The 18345-nt window shown below is 30.3% G+C and overlaps 1 protein-coding gene across 1 annotated transcript in view; it reads right to left on the bottom strand.

Moving 5' to 3' along the window:
- The window catches only part of LOC134693064 (feeding circuit activating peptides-like), a 28696-nt gene that overhangs the window by 3488 nt on the left and 6863 nt on the right, over positions 1–18345 (bottom strand). The window contains exon 2 of the mRNA XM_063553768.1: positions 1944–2042. Within this exon, the coding sequence (XP_063409838.1) occupies positions 1944–2009 (66 nt within the window). The 5' untranslated portion in view covers positions 2010–2042. The remainder of the gene's footprint in view (positions 1–1943; positions 2043–18345) is intronic.

Raw genomic sequence — 18345 nt, 5'->3', positions numbered from 1 at the left:
TTGTCATTAGACATACTGAAAATTGTCTTTTAAACATACCTTTACTCTAAAGTTGTCAACGTTTTGCTTTAACGAAATCAAACGACAATTTAAAAAATAAAAATAAATAAAAATAAAATAAAAAAAGTTGGTTAAGCATAGAACCGATTGAATATATATGAACCTGAAACACCAAATAAGAACAGATCGTATACAACATAAGACGACTGAAACAAAACGAAGTTTATCCTAAATCTTCTTAGTCTAAATTACTGGCCAAAGAAAATGCTGGTATGTCTTTTTAATAATCAATTATCCTTCTATAATAATATTAGTTTATAATGCTATCTAAGTCTAGACGATTGTTTAACGACGTATGTATGTGATTTTTAATATAGGGTTATGATCATTTTAGCATTTAGTCCCTTTATTGACTCTTTCGTTTAATAAGTTTTGTCTTGTAGATAATCAATATGTATATCTCATTTAAGTCTTTTGTGAATAGGAGTTTGTAAAAAATAACGATAATTTGACACCAAGGTGTATAACTTGTAAGCTTAATGGTATCACCCCAAACAAGACAGAACTTATATTGAGCTCTTAACCAACATTTCGTTGAGGCAACAACCCATGAGTAACGCATTTTGATTCTGCTGTTATATTTTGGAAATTCATGTCCGTAATTGTAAGTTAAGGGTGTTCCTGTAAAATCTTAAACGTGACAATTTCTAATTTGGAGATTCTCTGGACTGTTATATATTAGTAGTATTCTTTCATTATTTTTTTAAATATAATAAGTTTGGTTTGGATTATTAAAACGTAACACATTGATTATTCACCGTTAATAATAGTTGTAAAAGATTAAGAAAAATCGTCATATATACCAGGATTGAAATTTTATATTAACGCCAGACGCGCGTTTGGCAACATAAGACTCATAAGAGACGCTCGAATAAAAAAAAATGTGAAAAAGGCCAAATAATGTACGAAGTTGAAAAGCATTTTAGAGAACCAAAAATTCCTAAAAGCTTTGCCAAATACAGCTAGGTTAATCTATTCCTGAGGTAGAAAAGCCTTAGTATTTCAAAAGTTCAAAGTTTTGTTAATAGTTGATTTATGATTATGAACATACAAATGCTAACTGAAATCAACACCAAAGTTCTTACTACTGGGCTGGTGATACCCTCTTGAAATTAAAACTACACCAGCAGTGGCATATGCCCAGTGGTTGTAAATAAACTCATCATTTATACCAGGATTAAAAAGAAGATGCATTTATGAGAAAGAATGTTCAAAGAACGAAAACCTATACATATACTTATACTGTGTGTCACTGCTTTAAAAATACATTAAAGCAGTATTATATGGCAGATCAGTAGATTTTCAGAATTTAAAGATGAATGACATCAACATCATCTTTTCTTATTTTGATCAATTCGCGAGGAATCATAGCAAATTTTTTTTTCGGTATTTTGATGTTCATAAATATAAATATTTATTTATATAAAAAAATTCAAACTTCGTTACAATAAAATAGAGAATGCGTTTTCAATATCTTTTTTTCAATTAATTATCTGCATGATCTTGATCTCTTAAGATTTATTCAACATTTTTGCAAATCCTTAAAATATGACGCAAGAAACAGACAAAGGAGCACTGTATCTGAAGTTGATTGACATATTGAGAAAAATGAAAAAATATCAAAATGATAAAGTTTGATGTAAACTCAATTTTTACTAGACACCCTTTCCGTTAAGTGGAAAGATTCACACATGTTGCTTGTTACAATATCTTTAAATTATGAAATGCGGAAATCATTTACATATATAAATAAAATTTCAAATTAATATATCGATTAAATATGTTGAGTACGTGACAAAAAATGAAATGTTGGCGTATTTTTCTATTAAGATATCAAAATGATAAATAAAAAAATAATTTATCTGCATATACTTCCAACGTACCTCCGAACTTATGTGATGACAGCAAAATAGCAATAACAATGCAGTTGTATATGTCCTTGCATCCATTCTTAGCGTGGTCTTTCTAACTATTCTATCTTCCTGAAAAAAGGTAAACGTCAACTGTAGATAATATATTAAAAAACCCAATAGTCTGTGAAAGTCATTCGTGTTCAAATTAAGACAAATATCTTAAGACGGAAGTACTTTGTAGGCTGTAATTAAATTTTGCAAAAGATCATACCAAAGACCTATTTTATTGGCTGACATTGCGTGAATAGCTACGAACATTCATTGGCTTGTCACATAAAAGCATCTAAGCAACAACCATAAAAAACGGTAGATCACATTACGAACCTGTTTGTTTACCAAACTGCTTGACTGAAATTAAGTTATATCCGATCATCAATTAACATTACCTTAGTTAAGTCTACGAGAAACTTGTTAAAACTTAACGGTTACAAGAAGTTTAATTACATTTCAGAAGCTCTGATCACTATCAATTTCTTAATTGTTCAAGAGTTTGTTAGATCCTGTCTAAATGTGAACGAAAGATAAGTTCTCACTCTTATTTTTCACATAAAGGATGTGTGCTAGCATCAGCACGAATGTTAAATAAATATCGATATTCACATTATGTTTTTCCCACAGCAAAAAACTCAAGAAAGTGACATCGAATGTTCACAGGGTACAATTATACTCCTATGAAAGCATGGTCCGTCATTCTTAGTAAATGAAAAATATTATTACAAAAATCGAAATTGATGTCAAATTGAGTAACATAACAAAAATACCGAACTCCAAAGAAAATTTTAAAAGGAAAATCCATAATCAGTTGGCAAAATTGATAGATAAAATATATAAAAAGAACGGAAAACAACAGTAATTTTCCTTACTTGGTACAGAGATGTCCCTTTTGAAAAAAATGTTTGATTAAACATGATTTTACAGCTAGCTTAACCTCCCACTTGTATGTTCGTCTTAAAAAACTATACATGATTAGGATTGACGTTTTTTAAGCATATGTTTACATTATCTGACTTGTGATAGCTTAATTTGTAGTGATGTCGATTATATAAACATAAACACTAATTAATGTAATATTTCTTTTTCTACCTTAATGCAGTCTTTTGAATTCCTGTATCGAATAGTAAAATCTAAAGCTCAAACGAATCAAAAGAACGAAACACAAATGTCATATTCCTCACTTGGAAAAAGCATTTCGTTTTTTAGAAAACGGTGTTTTGAACCTGGTTTTCTAGCTAGTTAAACCTTTCCATGTTGTGTGACTGTTTCAAATGCAATTTAGGTGATTAGTATTGCCTTTCAAAGTAAATATAAAACTCTAAATCAATATCTGACGGGTGATTACTTTATTTTGTAGAACGTACGACAAAATGGATATACAATTTTTTCGTTTTCTCCGTTTGGAATTCTGTATCGGGTTGGGTTCCCATTGACTTATATACCATACACTAGATCCTATCATTTCATATATTTATTTGGTGTATATGAAACAATCTGAACGTATTGCTTTGGAAATAGGAGAATTGAAATGATTTCAACTATCATAGATAAATTTCTTTTCGAAGCATACATATTTGGCACGTCCGAGGAAACAAAATATGTTATGCTGCTGACCTTAATTTTAAGTTCACATGTACTGGGATGATTGAAATGTCCACATTTATGAGATATGCATTATTTAGCAAAAAAAAAACCAACAAATATTTAAATCTGAAAAGGAAGTCAAAGGAGATGTTAGAATATTTCTTTTTTTTTTTACAGTTTTCACGGAAAGAATAATGAGTGGGTTTTTGTAGTTATTCTTAAATGCAAATCTTTAATAGTGTACATTAAATTAATTTTTGCATCTCGTTTTAATCGTAGGTATAATTCTTTCAAACGTTAGCACATGAATAAATCAGGCAGACTGCTCTAAATATTAAAATTTGCAGTTCTAAAATTTCTTTCTTCCCTTCACAATACAGTTGTCTCGACCTATAATGACAATATTAGAATTTACATATTTGTAAATTTAAACTCACTGTGTATATATTGAACGACCGTTTTTCTGAGTTCATGTACAGGTTTTAAATAGTTTCTTCAGTTCAAGGTTAAGTTTACTATGCTTCGTCTTACTTATGATATTTTTTATCATTTGAAAGCAAGTTCCAAACAGCTGATCCGGAAAAGTGTAACGTAAATGTTTAAAACATGAGGTGTGCTACAACAACCTTTCCTTACAAGGAATTGCATTCCATCATGGGTTATAACGTTTTACTTAAAATATGCATTAAAATATATTTTTGCAGCGGTTGATTTTTTTTTTAAATACATCAGAATTTATTTCAGTTATGGAAAATCAACTGTAATTCTGAAATCATTTATATCAATTTTCAGCACCACATGTCTTTAATTCATAACTAATAAGTGTTATTATAGTAACGGTGGTGATAAAGTACATTTCCATCTCCTTCTTAAGCCATTTAAAAGTTATGTAAATTTAGTTATCATCATCAACCGTCTTTGCAAAGAATTAGGTTGTTAAGAATTGTTACATTCTTAATAAAGATCATATAACAGCTTCAAAATTTCAACCAGTAATAAGAAAAACAAACATGCAACTGATATGCAGGAATGAGCAATTACATTCTAATATGAATACACAAGGGAAGATAATTTGTTTTAATGTTCATGTAGATTCGATTATACATTTTAGTTTTTAGCACAACGATCGAGTCCTAGCCATTTGAGAGTAAACCGGTCATTGACTTCAACAAAGAATGAAAATCCAGCTTCCTAAACATTGATCGTTGGGAACTGCGTCTAAATACCTCGCTGAATGTATTAATTGAAAATGTTAAGAAAATATTAACTGTTGTAAATATGAATATACAGAGGACATGGTATTGTTGCCAATGAGACATTTCTTATCAAAAGAGCAATATAAAATGACGTAGAAGTTATCAACTATAGGTCAACGTACGGCCTTAGACAATGAACAGAGCCTCAAACCCATAGCAAATAGTTTTTGTTCATTTGCATATTTCTTGAACAATAAAAATTCACTATCCAACAAGTGAACTTCTTCTGAATTTTTATCGTAAAAAAAAAATGAGTGGTGATTTAGTATAACAGAAGAAATTTTATTTATAAACTTGTAAATATAACTAAACTAAAGGAGTGGCTGACGGACAACCAACTGGACATTGGAATTAACCACGAAAATGACGACCAAAAGATAAATAAAAGAAAACGTAATAAATTGAAAATCATGTGTCGCAGCAAATATCACCTATTGTTTTACATTTTTAATACAGTAATTGAAGAAGTGTGCATATTAATCGGAGCCGTGACTTTATAAGAAATACCTTTACAAATATTAGTCTATTTTGCAACCTATTTATGGGATATTGAGTAGATTATCTGAAGATTTAGACAAATCTAATTTAAAAACAGTAATACCATGCAGTGATTAAGCAAGGCTTATCGGTTTTGTGATACATTCTAAGAGTTCCAGTCCAACTGTAGTGTCATTAGCACAGCGATAGTATTAAATAACAGAAATGATACCGTTTCAAACATACAATTTAGTTATACTTGTATATATAGCTCTTATAATATCAGCACCATTTACTAATTTTAATCGTTATAATATATTACAAATACCTAGTTGTATACAAAACAGCGCGCTATCCATTAACGTAAGCGGATTCCTAACCATTTACTGGCAAAACATAATTCAAAAGCAGAAGGCTTATTTAAAAGAACAAATCAAGGTTATTGAATACCTTTCATAAGTTCATGGGAATAAAATTAAAAAAAAATGTGGCAATGTCAACGTTCTGCAAAAAAGTAAAATCACAAAAACACAGATCACTGAGGAAAATTTAAAAGGAAATTCCTTTATCAAATAACGAAATCAAAAGCCCAAACGAATGGGCAAACTACATGTTTATGTATCACCAGAAGGGGCGAAAATTTGACTTATATCTGCGTAGTAAAAAACTTAAGATTAAAGAAATAAATCCAATACTTGTTAAAGATTGAAAAGCTAATTGTACAGTATCGAGTGATCACCACTACGCATCTTATTTAACATTAATGAGCATTTCTATTAAGTATTGCGGTGAAAGCAATAAAAGCATCAAGCCATATTAAATGGATTTTTCATTCAATAAATTAACTACCAAAACATCTTTCCCATTAAATACAGCATATCAATTTTCTTCTATAATTTAGCTGTGTGCAGACTGTATTTATTGAAAGAGGGACGAAAGATACCAAAGGGACAGTCAAACTCGTATATCTAAAACAAACTGACAACGCCATGGCTAAAAATAAAAATGACAAACAGAAAAACAATAGTTCACATGACACAACATAGAAAACTAAAGAATAAACAACACGAACCCAACAAAAAACTAGGGGTGATCTCAGGTGCTCCGGAAAGTGCAATGGATTGCAAATGAATTCAGAGATAAATTTTGAAGTATCACTTGGAATACAATATAATTAGATGATTACAGAAAGTGAATTAAATGTGTAATTACTGTCACAGACAGAGACGATGTGCGGTTTCTACAGAAGATGTAAGGCTTAGTTTTTGTTAAGGCATGCTATAATACCGAGACCATTTTCTTTATTTGACCAGTTGCAAAGGCTATGTGTTGGAAGGTATAAGTTTTCTTTCAATATTTAATTAGTTTTGATAGTTGGTATTCACTCGAACTGTATGCGTATTTGTTTTAAAAAGAAAAAAAGTCCCCCCACACACTCATAATCACCAGGTATCTAAACAAAAAACTTATGCTTTTTTTTTTATTAAAATAACATCTAATTAAAATATCTTAAAAATAACTATTAGTGCGTATTATGTTACCTATATAGCCATGGTATCTATATGATTATTTTTTTTCCAATTTTTTTTAAAAGCGTCTTATGTTGTAATATAAAGACAATCGGGAATACAACATGAATGAATTGATGCAGTAAATATTTCTTGAAAGGGAGTAAACAGGAAACCAATTGTTGTCATCATTAACAATGGTACAATATCGGCATGGTTCTCAATTTGTCGAAGGACAGAAGGAGAGTAACGGAATCATCCGATGATTGTCGATTGGTTGATCCTTTCACAACATCAATTTGTCGAAGACATTGACTTACGTAATTACTTAAGAACTTAAGATGTTTAGCGACCTGCTAATTGTAAATACTGCCATTCAATATTCTATAATTACTAGTACTGAAAGTTAATCATTGTCTGGGGATAGTATTATTGTAGTCTGAAAAGTCTGTAATTATCATTGTACTGACAGATGATATTAGTAGCATAGACACATGCAATCCATTGTGTGAGAGATACTTATGTTTTCTTATTTAACAGTCTTACATTTTTTTTTACATTCAGTCTAGGGATAAGACAAAACTAGCAGTATGCCTTAAGTATACATAATCATCTTATTTATCTATAAATTGGGGACAACCCACAAAAAAGACTAATGTAGAGATGAGCCATTCTGAGTTAGTTGCTAGTTTTCCTTTATAAACTTTTATTCATCTTTATATTGCTTAGAGGGTCAAATAAATACATTCATTTTACAATTGATAATAAATATACAATTAAACAAATACAAACTGACGTCTTTTTTTAAAGGATTAACCAGCATCTTGTATATAACTGGTAGTTATCAGCATGATCAGAGAGGACAAAGTAATGCTTTAACAAAAAACAGTCGTCAAGTAAATTGCAATCATTGTTATGGTTGCATTAGCTACTATATCTTTCATGTTTGATGATTTCCTCTATGATTGTATGGTATATTTCAACAAAATAATAATATTCATTGATAATTTTCGCATATCTTAGAAACCCATTAGGAGGCTCTCTCGTATACTATTCAATCATTACTTGAAAGTTGTCGTGTTGGCAATTGTTTGTTCTACTGTTTGATTAATTTTTTACTTGTGAATGATGATGTTAAACCAAAAAATTAAGTTTTGTTGATTCGTTCTTATAACACAGTAGCCTAATTATAAAGGATCCAAATTATAAAGGTTTTAATTGATTGGTACACAAAGAATACTGATAAATCATAAAGGCTACTATCAAATTACATTTTCCAAAAGTTTGTTTTAATTACCAATTTCATATGTCATTCTTTTTTTAATATTATAAGGTTTTGATTCATTTTTGCGCCAAAATTGTTTTTCATTACGCAAATAATGCAACCGTCATTACGATCATTCTCGATTGGTAGTTAAAACCCATGATTATGTGATTGTTACATTTTAATGTTGTGTCGTTATTCTCATATATTTAATGCGTTTCCCTAAGTTTAAGTTTGTTACCCCAATTTTGTTTTTGTTCATTGATTTACGAGTTTTGAACAGCAGTATACTACTGTTGCCTTTATGTATCATTAATAAGTGATTATTCGAATTTGATGTTATATTTCGACTTAGAATGTAGGCGGTAAAGGTTAGGCCATAACAGCATTTTGAACAAAAAAGAAAACAAAAAGGAAAGAAAAAAAGATTCAGTAGCAACGCATGATCTGCTACAACAATTGCTTTGTAAGTTTGTCTTTTATTATATGCATAAGAAAGGAGTAGCCTTACATAGAACTCCAAAGACATTATATCATGTATATGGCTAAAATACTAATATTGTTATAGTTTCAGAAGAAGTGTATTGAGAAGATAAGTCATAAATACAAGAAAACCCAAGGCTTTGAGAAAGACAAGTTTATGAATACGATCTAAGAAAATATACCCACGATGAATAATCTATTGTTGTCCTTATGTTAAGCTAATCAGTGTTTATAAATTAAATTACCATAACCAGTGTCGATGTTATAAAGATCAACAATGACTATCAATTTTCCATTGTTTCATAATGTATAAGAATCGGTTCCTAGCATATTTCAAACATGGGTGAAACAGGAGTTAAACTCTGATCTGGTCGTAATAATGTTATCCTGTTATTGATATTAATAATACAAATGATGCAGCTTTATACGGACGCAGTTTTCCCTTGAGCATAGCGAAATACAATCCATAAGGACATTCAAACTTATAAGCGGAAAATAAACAGACAAAAAAACAAACAACATGCACAAAAAAAAAATACAAATAAGGGAAGAAGAAGCAAGAAGACACTTAAAATCTGGTGATAAGCTTACTTCGGTAGGTCACAGTCGGTGGAAAGGAGGACGGGATTGTGGTAACGACGATTTGAACATCGCCTTCATCTGTGAAAAATAATTTTGAATTCTTGGTCTGATAACTTGCCTGAGAACAGAAAAAACCTGTATCAAGGACATCATGATAGAAAATGCCAATCCTGGAAAATTGCATTACCAAGGAGGTATATTTACTCTGTATGCATTGGCTTCAAGAATGGTGCTACATAGAAATGGCAAATTTACAATAGGGAAGCTGAAATCATCTGTTTGATCGGTACGTTGGCTTTTCAATAAACTCATCATAGATACCAAGACAAAATTTTATATTTACGCCAGTCAAACGATATATTTGTCTGCAAAAGACTCATCAGTGACGCTCGAATCCAAAAAAGGTAAAAAAGTAAAAAAAAGTTCGAAGTTGAAGAGCATTGAGATCTAACTTTCATTGTAAATTTCAAGGTGTTAGTCACGATAAGAGGCAGAATCTGTTGTATGCATTATTTCTAGTCCAATGTTATAGTCACCAATGTTTGAATTATATAGTAAGAGGACTTATTTCATGTAGCGTTAAGTGAGGTTTAAGTATAATCAATCTGATCTACTGATATTCCTGTGTTAATTCTGGTCAGACCATGTGATCATTTGAACAACACACAAGTTGTCGAAAAATACAAAATAAATGCATAGACTTAATACACAATGTTATGTTCATTTTTCAATCTCGTTCATTAAAAAGATAATGTTTCTCCCTTTTTGACTCATCGTCTTTCGAAGCAGGACACACACAAATGAACCATTTTACCTGATAATAGACGTTATACTAAACTCCGACATATATAGAAAAATCTGAAAATATAACAACCAACCAACAATGAACCAATTTAATGCAAAATAATTGGTTCGTCTTACTAATCTAATACATGACAAAACTGACCAAAACTATTCATAAGATATCATACAGCTTAAAAAAGGAGCGGAAAAATACCAGAGAGATATTCAAACTCATTTATCGAAAACAAACTGACAATGCCACGGCTAAACAAGAAAAAGACAAACAGACAAAAAAAAGTACACGAGACACAACTAAGAAAGATAAATAATGCATTTCTGTAAAGATTGATAATGCAATTTCCAATAAGAACTTCTTTTACGGCTGAAACTGTACACCTTTTACTAAGAAGTTTTGAAAAAATACATTCCTAGAATTGAAAGTTCATATGCAATACAACTTTTTTCAAAGGTCAAAATATAGGGCTGTGCGGCATATTTTCAACGTGTATATGCCCTGAACATTAAACTAACACATTCCTCGAATACCACATTTTGCAATGTAAACAATATGCACACGTTTATTTACTGGTAACGTTCCCAAGTTATGTCTCTATGTGATGGAACACAGAGAGCATAACTGGGAACCAGTATGCAAACAAAATAATTTTTTTATGACTATTCTAGATCTCCCCAAAAGAGGCGTGGTTTTAAAAACAGCTGTATTTACAAAGTGCAACCTATAGATATTAGAAACAAATTATACAGTGTATTTCTTAGTACTGAATTGATAATGAACGTTAAGGAAATCCGATCTTGTGGTTTTCGAATATTTATTGCTTGAAATCCTAGTAATGAATAAAGTTGTATTTCTCCGGACCCTGACCTATGTGCTACCTCTGTTTGTCATATAAGATAATAAGAAATGCTGCATTTGCATGGCGATAACATGACATTAGCCCTGCGTATGTCTCAGACACTATCAATATTATATCCATCAGATGTTCTTTGAAAGGTATGAAATTAGTTTTGACGGTACAAATGTAATTGGTCTTCCTTTAAGTCTTATAAATAATAGATTAATGGAATGAAAAGGAAATTTAAAGAAAATAGTCAATTGTGGGAAATGTGTTTTCGTTAAGTTATTTTAATGTTAATTTCAACGTTTATTTAAGAAAATAAGTTTGACGTCTTTTTATATCAATATACAGGTCATATATACTATAATAATTCTTACCGAATCTCAGTAATTCAACACTTTTACGTTAAATAAAGGGCTGTTAATTTGACCTTCTGTAGGTATCGTCATTCACCATTTGTAATTCATTGAACTTTTTTTTTTAAAATAGCATGTTATAAGACAGTAACTCGTTTTAGTTTAAGATGTTGAAGCTTTTTTAATTGTAATTTCGTTAAGCATTTGTTGATTTATTGTACTTCTATAATGACGTGTAATAGAGATTTACAAGAAAACGACATGAGTTCGTAACTAGATATACAAACGGGACTGATCATTGCAAAACGATATTTTTTTTTCTAAATAGGTCAATCAAATTTTAACTAAATATGACAATACTAGGAATTGCATACATTGTTATTTTTGTCAATATCAGGAAAATTTATCTCATATAAAAGCGAGAAATCATGTATTTTTTCATCAATTGACTCTTCATATTTCTTTTAAACTATCATGTGATATACGCATCCTTTAACCATCATTATGATTGATTATGATCATCTTTCATGGTTTTAACTATGATATCTTTTTCAATGTAGTATTGAATTTTGTTATTTTAATTTTCCTTATTATTCTAAAATTCATTTTCTCACACGGCGAATTTAGTCTTCAACAGATTAGTATATAACACAATATGTGAAAACTCCTAACGATAACAGTATTTTAATTGAGAAAGCTTTAAATTGTCTCAAGCGGTTGTGAAAAAATAATAATAAAAAAAAAAATCAACCAAATTACCTGATTCTCGCAGAAAAAAACCCATAACAAAACAAAACGTGACATTATGTGGTTGCTGGATATTTATATGAAACAAAGCACACACTAGGACTGAATATACGCTTAGTTCATGTCATATGATTATACTTCTAAAATAGTTTCCATATATTCTGTACAGTCACATGTTTAAGTTATTGTAATAGAAGCTGTGTATCCTGGTATCGTTACAGATCCAACAAATGTGTCGCCGAAAACATTACAGACGCGTTTGTGACATTATTAACTAGCTATACATGTTATAGTTCAAACAAGTAACAGGATTATCATAACATCGTAAAAGTTTGATAAGACATTGATGTTTATTGCCATGAAAGTAATCTTATTTACCAAAAAAATACAGATAAATATATTCTGCATACATGGAAAGTAAAAAATGAATGGCAAAAGGTCAATTATTAGTATAAGATGATTAGCACTATCTTACCTTTTAGTTTAGATATAAGATTAGAATTTTTGAAACGAGAAGTCATTAAACTTTGTTTAATATTAGAATGTGATAATCATAAAAAAAAAACTAAACGCAGCTGATACCAAAAAGAAACAGTGTATATATATATTTGAACAAATTCAGTTTATAATGATTAACCAATACACAATAATGAGTGGTTAATTGTATTGATATACCAAATCTATCCAGTAAATCCCAAAGACATCAAGGGGTCAGTCAAATGTAACAACCTTTATTTGACACTACTGTCTTGTAGATCTTATTACGACTTATGGCTTATGGATTCCCCAATGGTTTCATTTATTTTGTTGTTCCTTTAACTTCTTAAATATCAATGGATAAGGAATAATATTTGGACACCACCAACGCATTTGACGTACCAATCTTGTTTAAGGGTGTTTTACGTAAAACATAATGCAAGGATATAAATAATGGATGATTTTGTATTGAAATGTATTAACAACAAAAAATTATAGTCATATGAACGATTTTATAATACATATTTACAACTATTTTACTGGTGTCTTTACACTTCATGAAATAAAACTTGTGTTTCAAGACAGACAAATACAATAAATATGTAAATACATCTTCTTGAAAGTAAGTTTGGAGACAACCTGCTATGTTAACGATACTCATGAGAAACTATGCGTAAATATAAATTCTGACCATCGTTCAATGTGTACGTGGGTTGTAATACGGTTTCAAAGATTTTCCATATTAATCATTGAATAAAGTTAAGAAGTAATGTAGTTATGTATTATTGTGTAGTGAATATGAATATTCGCTATCATAGAAATAAAATATCAAACTCGTCAAGCCAAATTAACATACGAAGGAGTGGAGTTTGACAAAAAATGAAATTATCTAAGCGACCGAAACGCATGTTCAGTAAAATGCAGCATCAAAAGTCTAACAAAAATCTTTCAAAAGTTTTAAAATTGTCAACCCATAACCCAGTTTACGTACTTGTTCATCTCTTGTACAGTACTGCTTATAAAATTGTGACAATAGTTCTTTTCATTTTCTTTTCCGTGATTAAATTTAGGTGCAGATTCATGTTTTATTACATTTAGTTTTTTGTAGTGACAGAAAATGTAAACGTCGATAGTCACACGGCACTTTTATAACTCTTTTGTTATGAATACACTTAATAATGAAAGATAATAATAATTCCTTTCTTCATGATTGCGATTCCTTACCAAGAAGAAAGGGCTCATAGTTCTCTTGGAATATTGAATAGTTCGCAATGCTTAAATGATCTCTTGATCGGTTGTTTCGAAAATACAAATGAACAGATTTATCTGGCGCTCTAAAAATGAGACATAATGATTACACTATAATGCCACCTAACACTTTTATATCATTACCTTATAGGTCATGCGCAACCTTCCTTTAAAACAAGTCTACTTTCACTTATGTTGTATAGTAATCATAGCAATTAACTAATAGTAATGTTAAATGTTTCCTCGGTTTCAACATCGAATGTTAAAAATGATTTAATACTAGAGACACAAAAATCAAATTTAATGAAAAGTAATTTTTAAAAACAAGCAATGTGTTGACACCTGTACAGAAATTATAAGGTCAACCACATTTAGTTATATAGTACCATTAACTGCAAACGTTCTAACTTCTGTCATGTAGTTTGCACATTCAAAAAACGTGCATCAATAATGGATTTTGTTGATACTAAATGTTAAGCCAATTAATTTCATTTAACACAGTGTACTAATACCCATTTTCTATCGTTGCCCACGGTGTAATATATTGTTGTTCATTGGAGCCGCACCTTTGAATATAACATGATCGAATATGTTATTCTAATTTCAATCCGTTCTAATGTTTGATTTCCAAAAGCCAAAAAGAAAGGACGTGCTCTGCTCTCATACCTTTCAGGCATGTTATTGAGTTTATTAAGCGCTTTCAAGGTTTGATGAATTGGTAAAGAAACTTGCTTCAAGGGAAAGATGTAATTTTCATAAGATTGGATAGTAATATCAACAAGTATACACACGATTTTATTGCAAATATATCCAGGTAGCATGCAATTCTTCAAAAGTAATTCGTTACCACTGCATGATCTAGTTAATTATAATTAATATAAAAATAACACATGACAGATCTTATTTACTTTCTAATAAGACATTATGAGTCCCTCATTGATCCTTCTAACCAAATATGTTACCTCTGATCTACAAGTTCAGGTGCGCGTGAACAATTAATATTGCAAAACGTACCCTTTCACTTAAGCGAATTATATTTAAATATGATAATCTGAACTAATTGAGCACTGTATTGGTATTTGATTGTTTTATGTTAATATGCCATTATTTAAGCTTGGTCACTGCATGCATTGTTTTAAACTGAAAATACAGACTTAGTAAAGAGTTAGAAACTTTTACGTGTTTATTTTTTTCACTACCGATAGTTTGTCTTTAGAAAGTATATTCTAATGAAATTTCAAACTCACATACTATTACGATAATTATTCAAAAGTGACGTAAATGACAAAAGTAGGTAATAAAAAACCGGAAAAGGACATTCACGTTTTTAAATCAAATAAAAATGCTGATTAAGTCTGAAACAATAATGTTTATACCTAATCAACTAGCAATACAAGAGAACTGGCCAGACAATTCAACAATGTAACGTACGACATTCTAACAAACTTTAGAGGAATCTGACTGATTATCTCGCTTACAGAATACTAATGTGAGTTAGGGATAACTTAGGAGTATTGTTCAAACTAAAGTGCATTCCAAGTTCAACTATATATCGCTCAGCACGATGATTAATTAAGAGTCAGTGAATGTTCGTGTATTGTATTTATAAAATATGACACGAAAGAAAACACGACAAGCACCTTGTAGTAGATGTCATTTTTCATTGAAGTTTGAGAATGCATCACCATTTGTTTGTGATCCAGCTTTAGGCACATCACTTTTAAATGTCCCTGGCAACAATAATGCCATTGACTTCATTATTAACACAGTGACAGAAATCTTTGTAGCCAGACAGGGTCATTCAAGTAGGAAATCATAGTTTTACTAGGTAATGTATGCTAACTTAAACAATGTACACTTTTCAATGTTTGAATCAATATAATCCAAAACATCTGCAGAATCGGAAGGGAGTCAATTAAATCACAAATTTCTAAATTTGCATCGTTGACTGAAAGAACATATAGAAAACAGTTACTGATTACTCTACTTCCATTGTTTAATTCCTTTATTCCGTATATCATAGATATTTGTTTACTACATGTCATGTTAACATATTCAAAAGGAAAATCACAATTTGGACCAGAATAATTACAGCGCTATTTTTTTTAACTATAAGTTGATGACATAAAACTTTGCACACATACGCATTAGTTGCCAATATTTAAAGATTTCAGAAAGTCGAATATTCCTCTTGTATGTGCTACCAGATTCAAGTTGTCGTCTAATGTAAACTTTTCTGCACAGCAATCAACTCAGAGTTACACATCCTATATCGTTTGTGTTTCGTACTGTAAGATTACTGTCTGGCTTCAAAAATGTAAAAGTTTTGCTTTGTGACGCAACTACGCTAGGTCAATGTTGTCAGTGACAGTTGTTTACTTGTTAACTAATGAACAGCCTTGGTCAGAGGATATAATTCGATAACTGTGAGTGCACCATTGTGTCTCTCGGTAAAAATTAGCATAACTTCAAACGTCCTAGATATGTTAGAGATGAAAATACCTTCGACTCTTAGAACAGCATATTAAATAATCAAGAGACGCAAGTTCAAAATTTGTTTTTACATATCAAAGTAAAACAGATAACAAAAGGATGATAATATAGTACGCTGTGACTAATAAGCCCGTTATATCATCGGTGTTCACTTTTCATCGCAGTGGTTGATAAAAACATCTCAGATATAAGGTTAATGATATAATACGACAGACGTACGTTTAAGCTGCATAAGACTCACATATGGCGCTCGAATCAAAGCATGTTGAAAGCATTTCAACTACTAAGTTAAAGACCATGAAAAAATACAATATAAATAATTGCAAAATCTGGTAAAAGTGTTTCTTATCATGGCTTGAAAAAAAACCTTGGTGTTCCGAACCATTTAAAAGTTTTATGGAAAGTAATAAACATACAATGATGTTCAATGATATTTCATGGAGTGGTGAATATTTTGCTTGTCATACCATCGAGGATGAGACCTCTACGAAAAGTTATAACAGAAGACTTATAATTAATTACGCAAGTCTGGTCTACACAAGACAGTGGTGGTCCAATCAAAACCAACTCAATTATGAAAATAAATACATGTACCATATGTGGAACAAAAATACAAGAAATTTAGAAAATCTGGTTCTGATTATAGATACACAGGGGGCGGGAAAACTTTATGTTTCGTAATATTAATTGCTAAAAACTGTAGTAAATTTAGAAAAAAAATCAAATTGAGGGAATCAGAGGAAGTCAGGAAAGAGCGAGAATAGTCAACGTCTCATGATATGCATGCGTCAATGTGTAAAACATTTGATCTAATATTACAAAAAATATCGACATCAATTGAGTGTGATGACAATATGTGACAACAAATAATTTAATTAAGAAATACTGTGATTAATTTTGACAATACACACACGTCTTTTTACGTCCTATTATAATTATAACAGAATAATTGAAGAATAGATTTTCAGCGCCGATATTTATTTTTAAACTAATTATTATTAAAACTAATGTCAAACTAATCCTATTATCAATTTAACGTAAGAAATATAATTGATGGTGTTTTATAACCATATTTGAGATGCTTATTCATAGTGGTGAGGCATTCCAGATGTTTACTGTGTGTCACCTGGTTGAACAGGCTGAAAACAATGCATACATCACTGTTTCTTATGTGCTTCCGAAAAGTCAGAACAGAATGGCGTTATCAATAGCTGTATTAATGACGTTTTAGTTCGAGCAACGTAAATTGTTAAAATGAATAACACTAATATTAAAGTATAGCAAATGGAGTGTGCCTAGGTTAAGCAATTGTGTAATTTAAAGAAAATTTGGCCAGAGTCATTGACAAAATCTCAAATGAAAATCTACACCAAAAGGATATTAAAATCTCAATTGCATTCAAAAATGTGACCCCTAGAATATTAAAAATGTTCAAAACAAAATGCAAAGAAATTAAATTTTCAATCACAATGTTCATCCATGTAAAAATAAATTTTATATAAATAATGGATTAATAATGTAAAATTATTGAAAAGTAAAAACAATCAACAGATATTGCAATTGTTAATATAACAACTTTCCTGGTTCGCATTTGTTAGTGGAATTAAAATGAAAACAAATGTAGCGTAGTTCCGTCAATCCGGGACATTATGTTTTCATTACGACAAGATTTATCAAACCTCAATGTTATCTTGTGTAATTTACAAGATTTATTTTCATCTATATTTTTCTTGCAAAATGTTGACATTCAATTTTACTTGACAGATGTTTAATTTACTAAAGCATTCAAAATAACGTCCCCTTAATGAAACTAAATATTACAGACGGCTAAAATAGTAACGAAACGATTACAATAGACGAAAACTATGCATGGAAACTTAGAAGAAGGTTTGACTTGCTTTATTTCTCTAAAGTTTATTAATTTCGTGGGTGTATGTATATTACACGTTCGTCTTTAAAACTGATTAAACTTGAATGAAACGTTTTATTCAATGTCACATTGACCGATTGATGTTATTTAGAAACTTCAATGTTATTTGTCTTCATCATATATAATTATCGTTATACATTTATTTAGGTTGTCCTGTACCAAGTCAGGAATATGGCCATTGTTATATTATAGTTCGTTTCTGTGTGTGTTATATTATAACGTTCCATCGTTTGTTTTCTCTTATTCTTTAGTGTAAATTCATATAACAATAAGACGTGTCACGGTACTTATCTATCCCAAATTCATGTATTTGGTTTTGATGTTATATTTGTT

This window comes from Mytilus trossulus, chromosome 12, assembly GCF_036588685.1.
Source record: "Mytilus trossulus isolate FHL-02 chromosome 12, PNRI_Mtr1.1.1.hap1, whole genome shotgun sequence".
Classification (NCBI taxonomy): domain Eukaryota; kingdom Metazoa; phylum Mollusca; class Bivalvia; order Mytilida; family Mytilidae; genus Mytilus; species Mytilus trossulus.
This window is presented reverse-complemented; position numbering and strand designations above follow the sequence as displayed.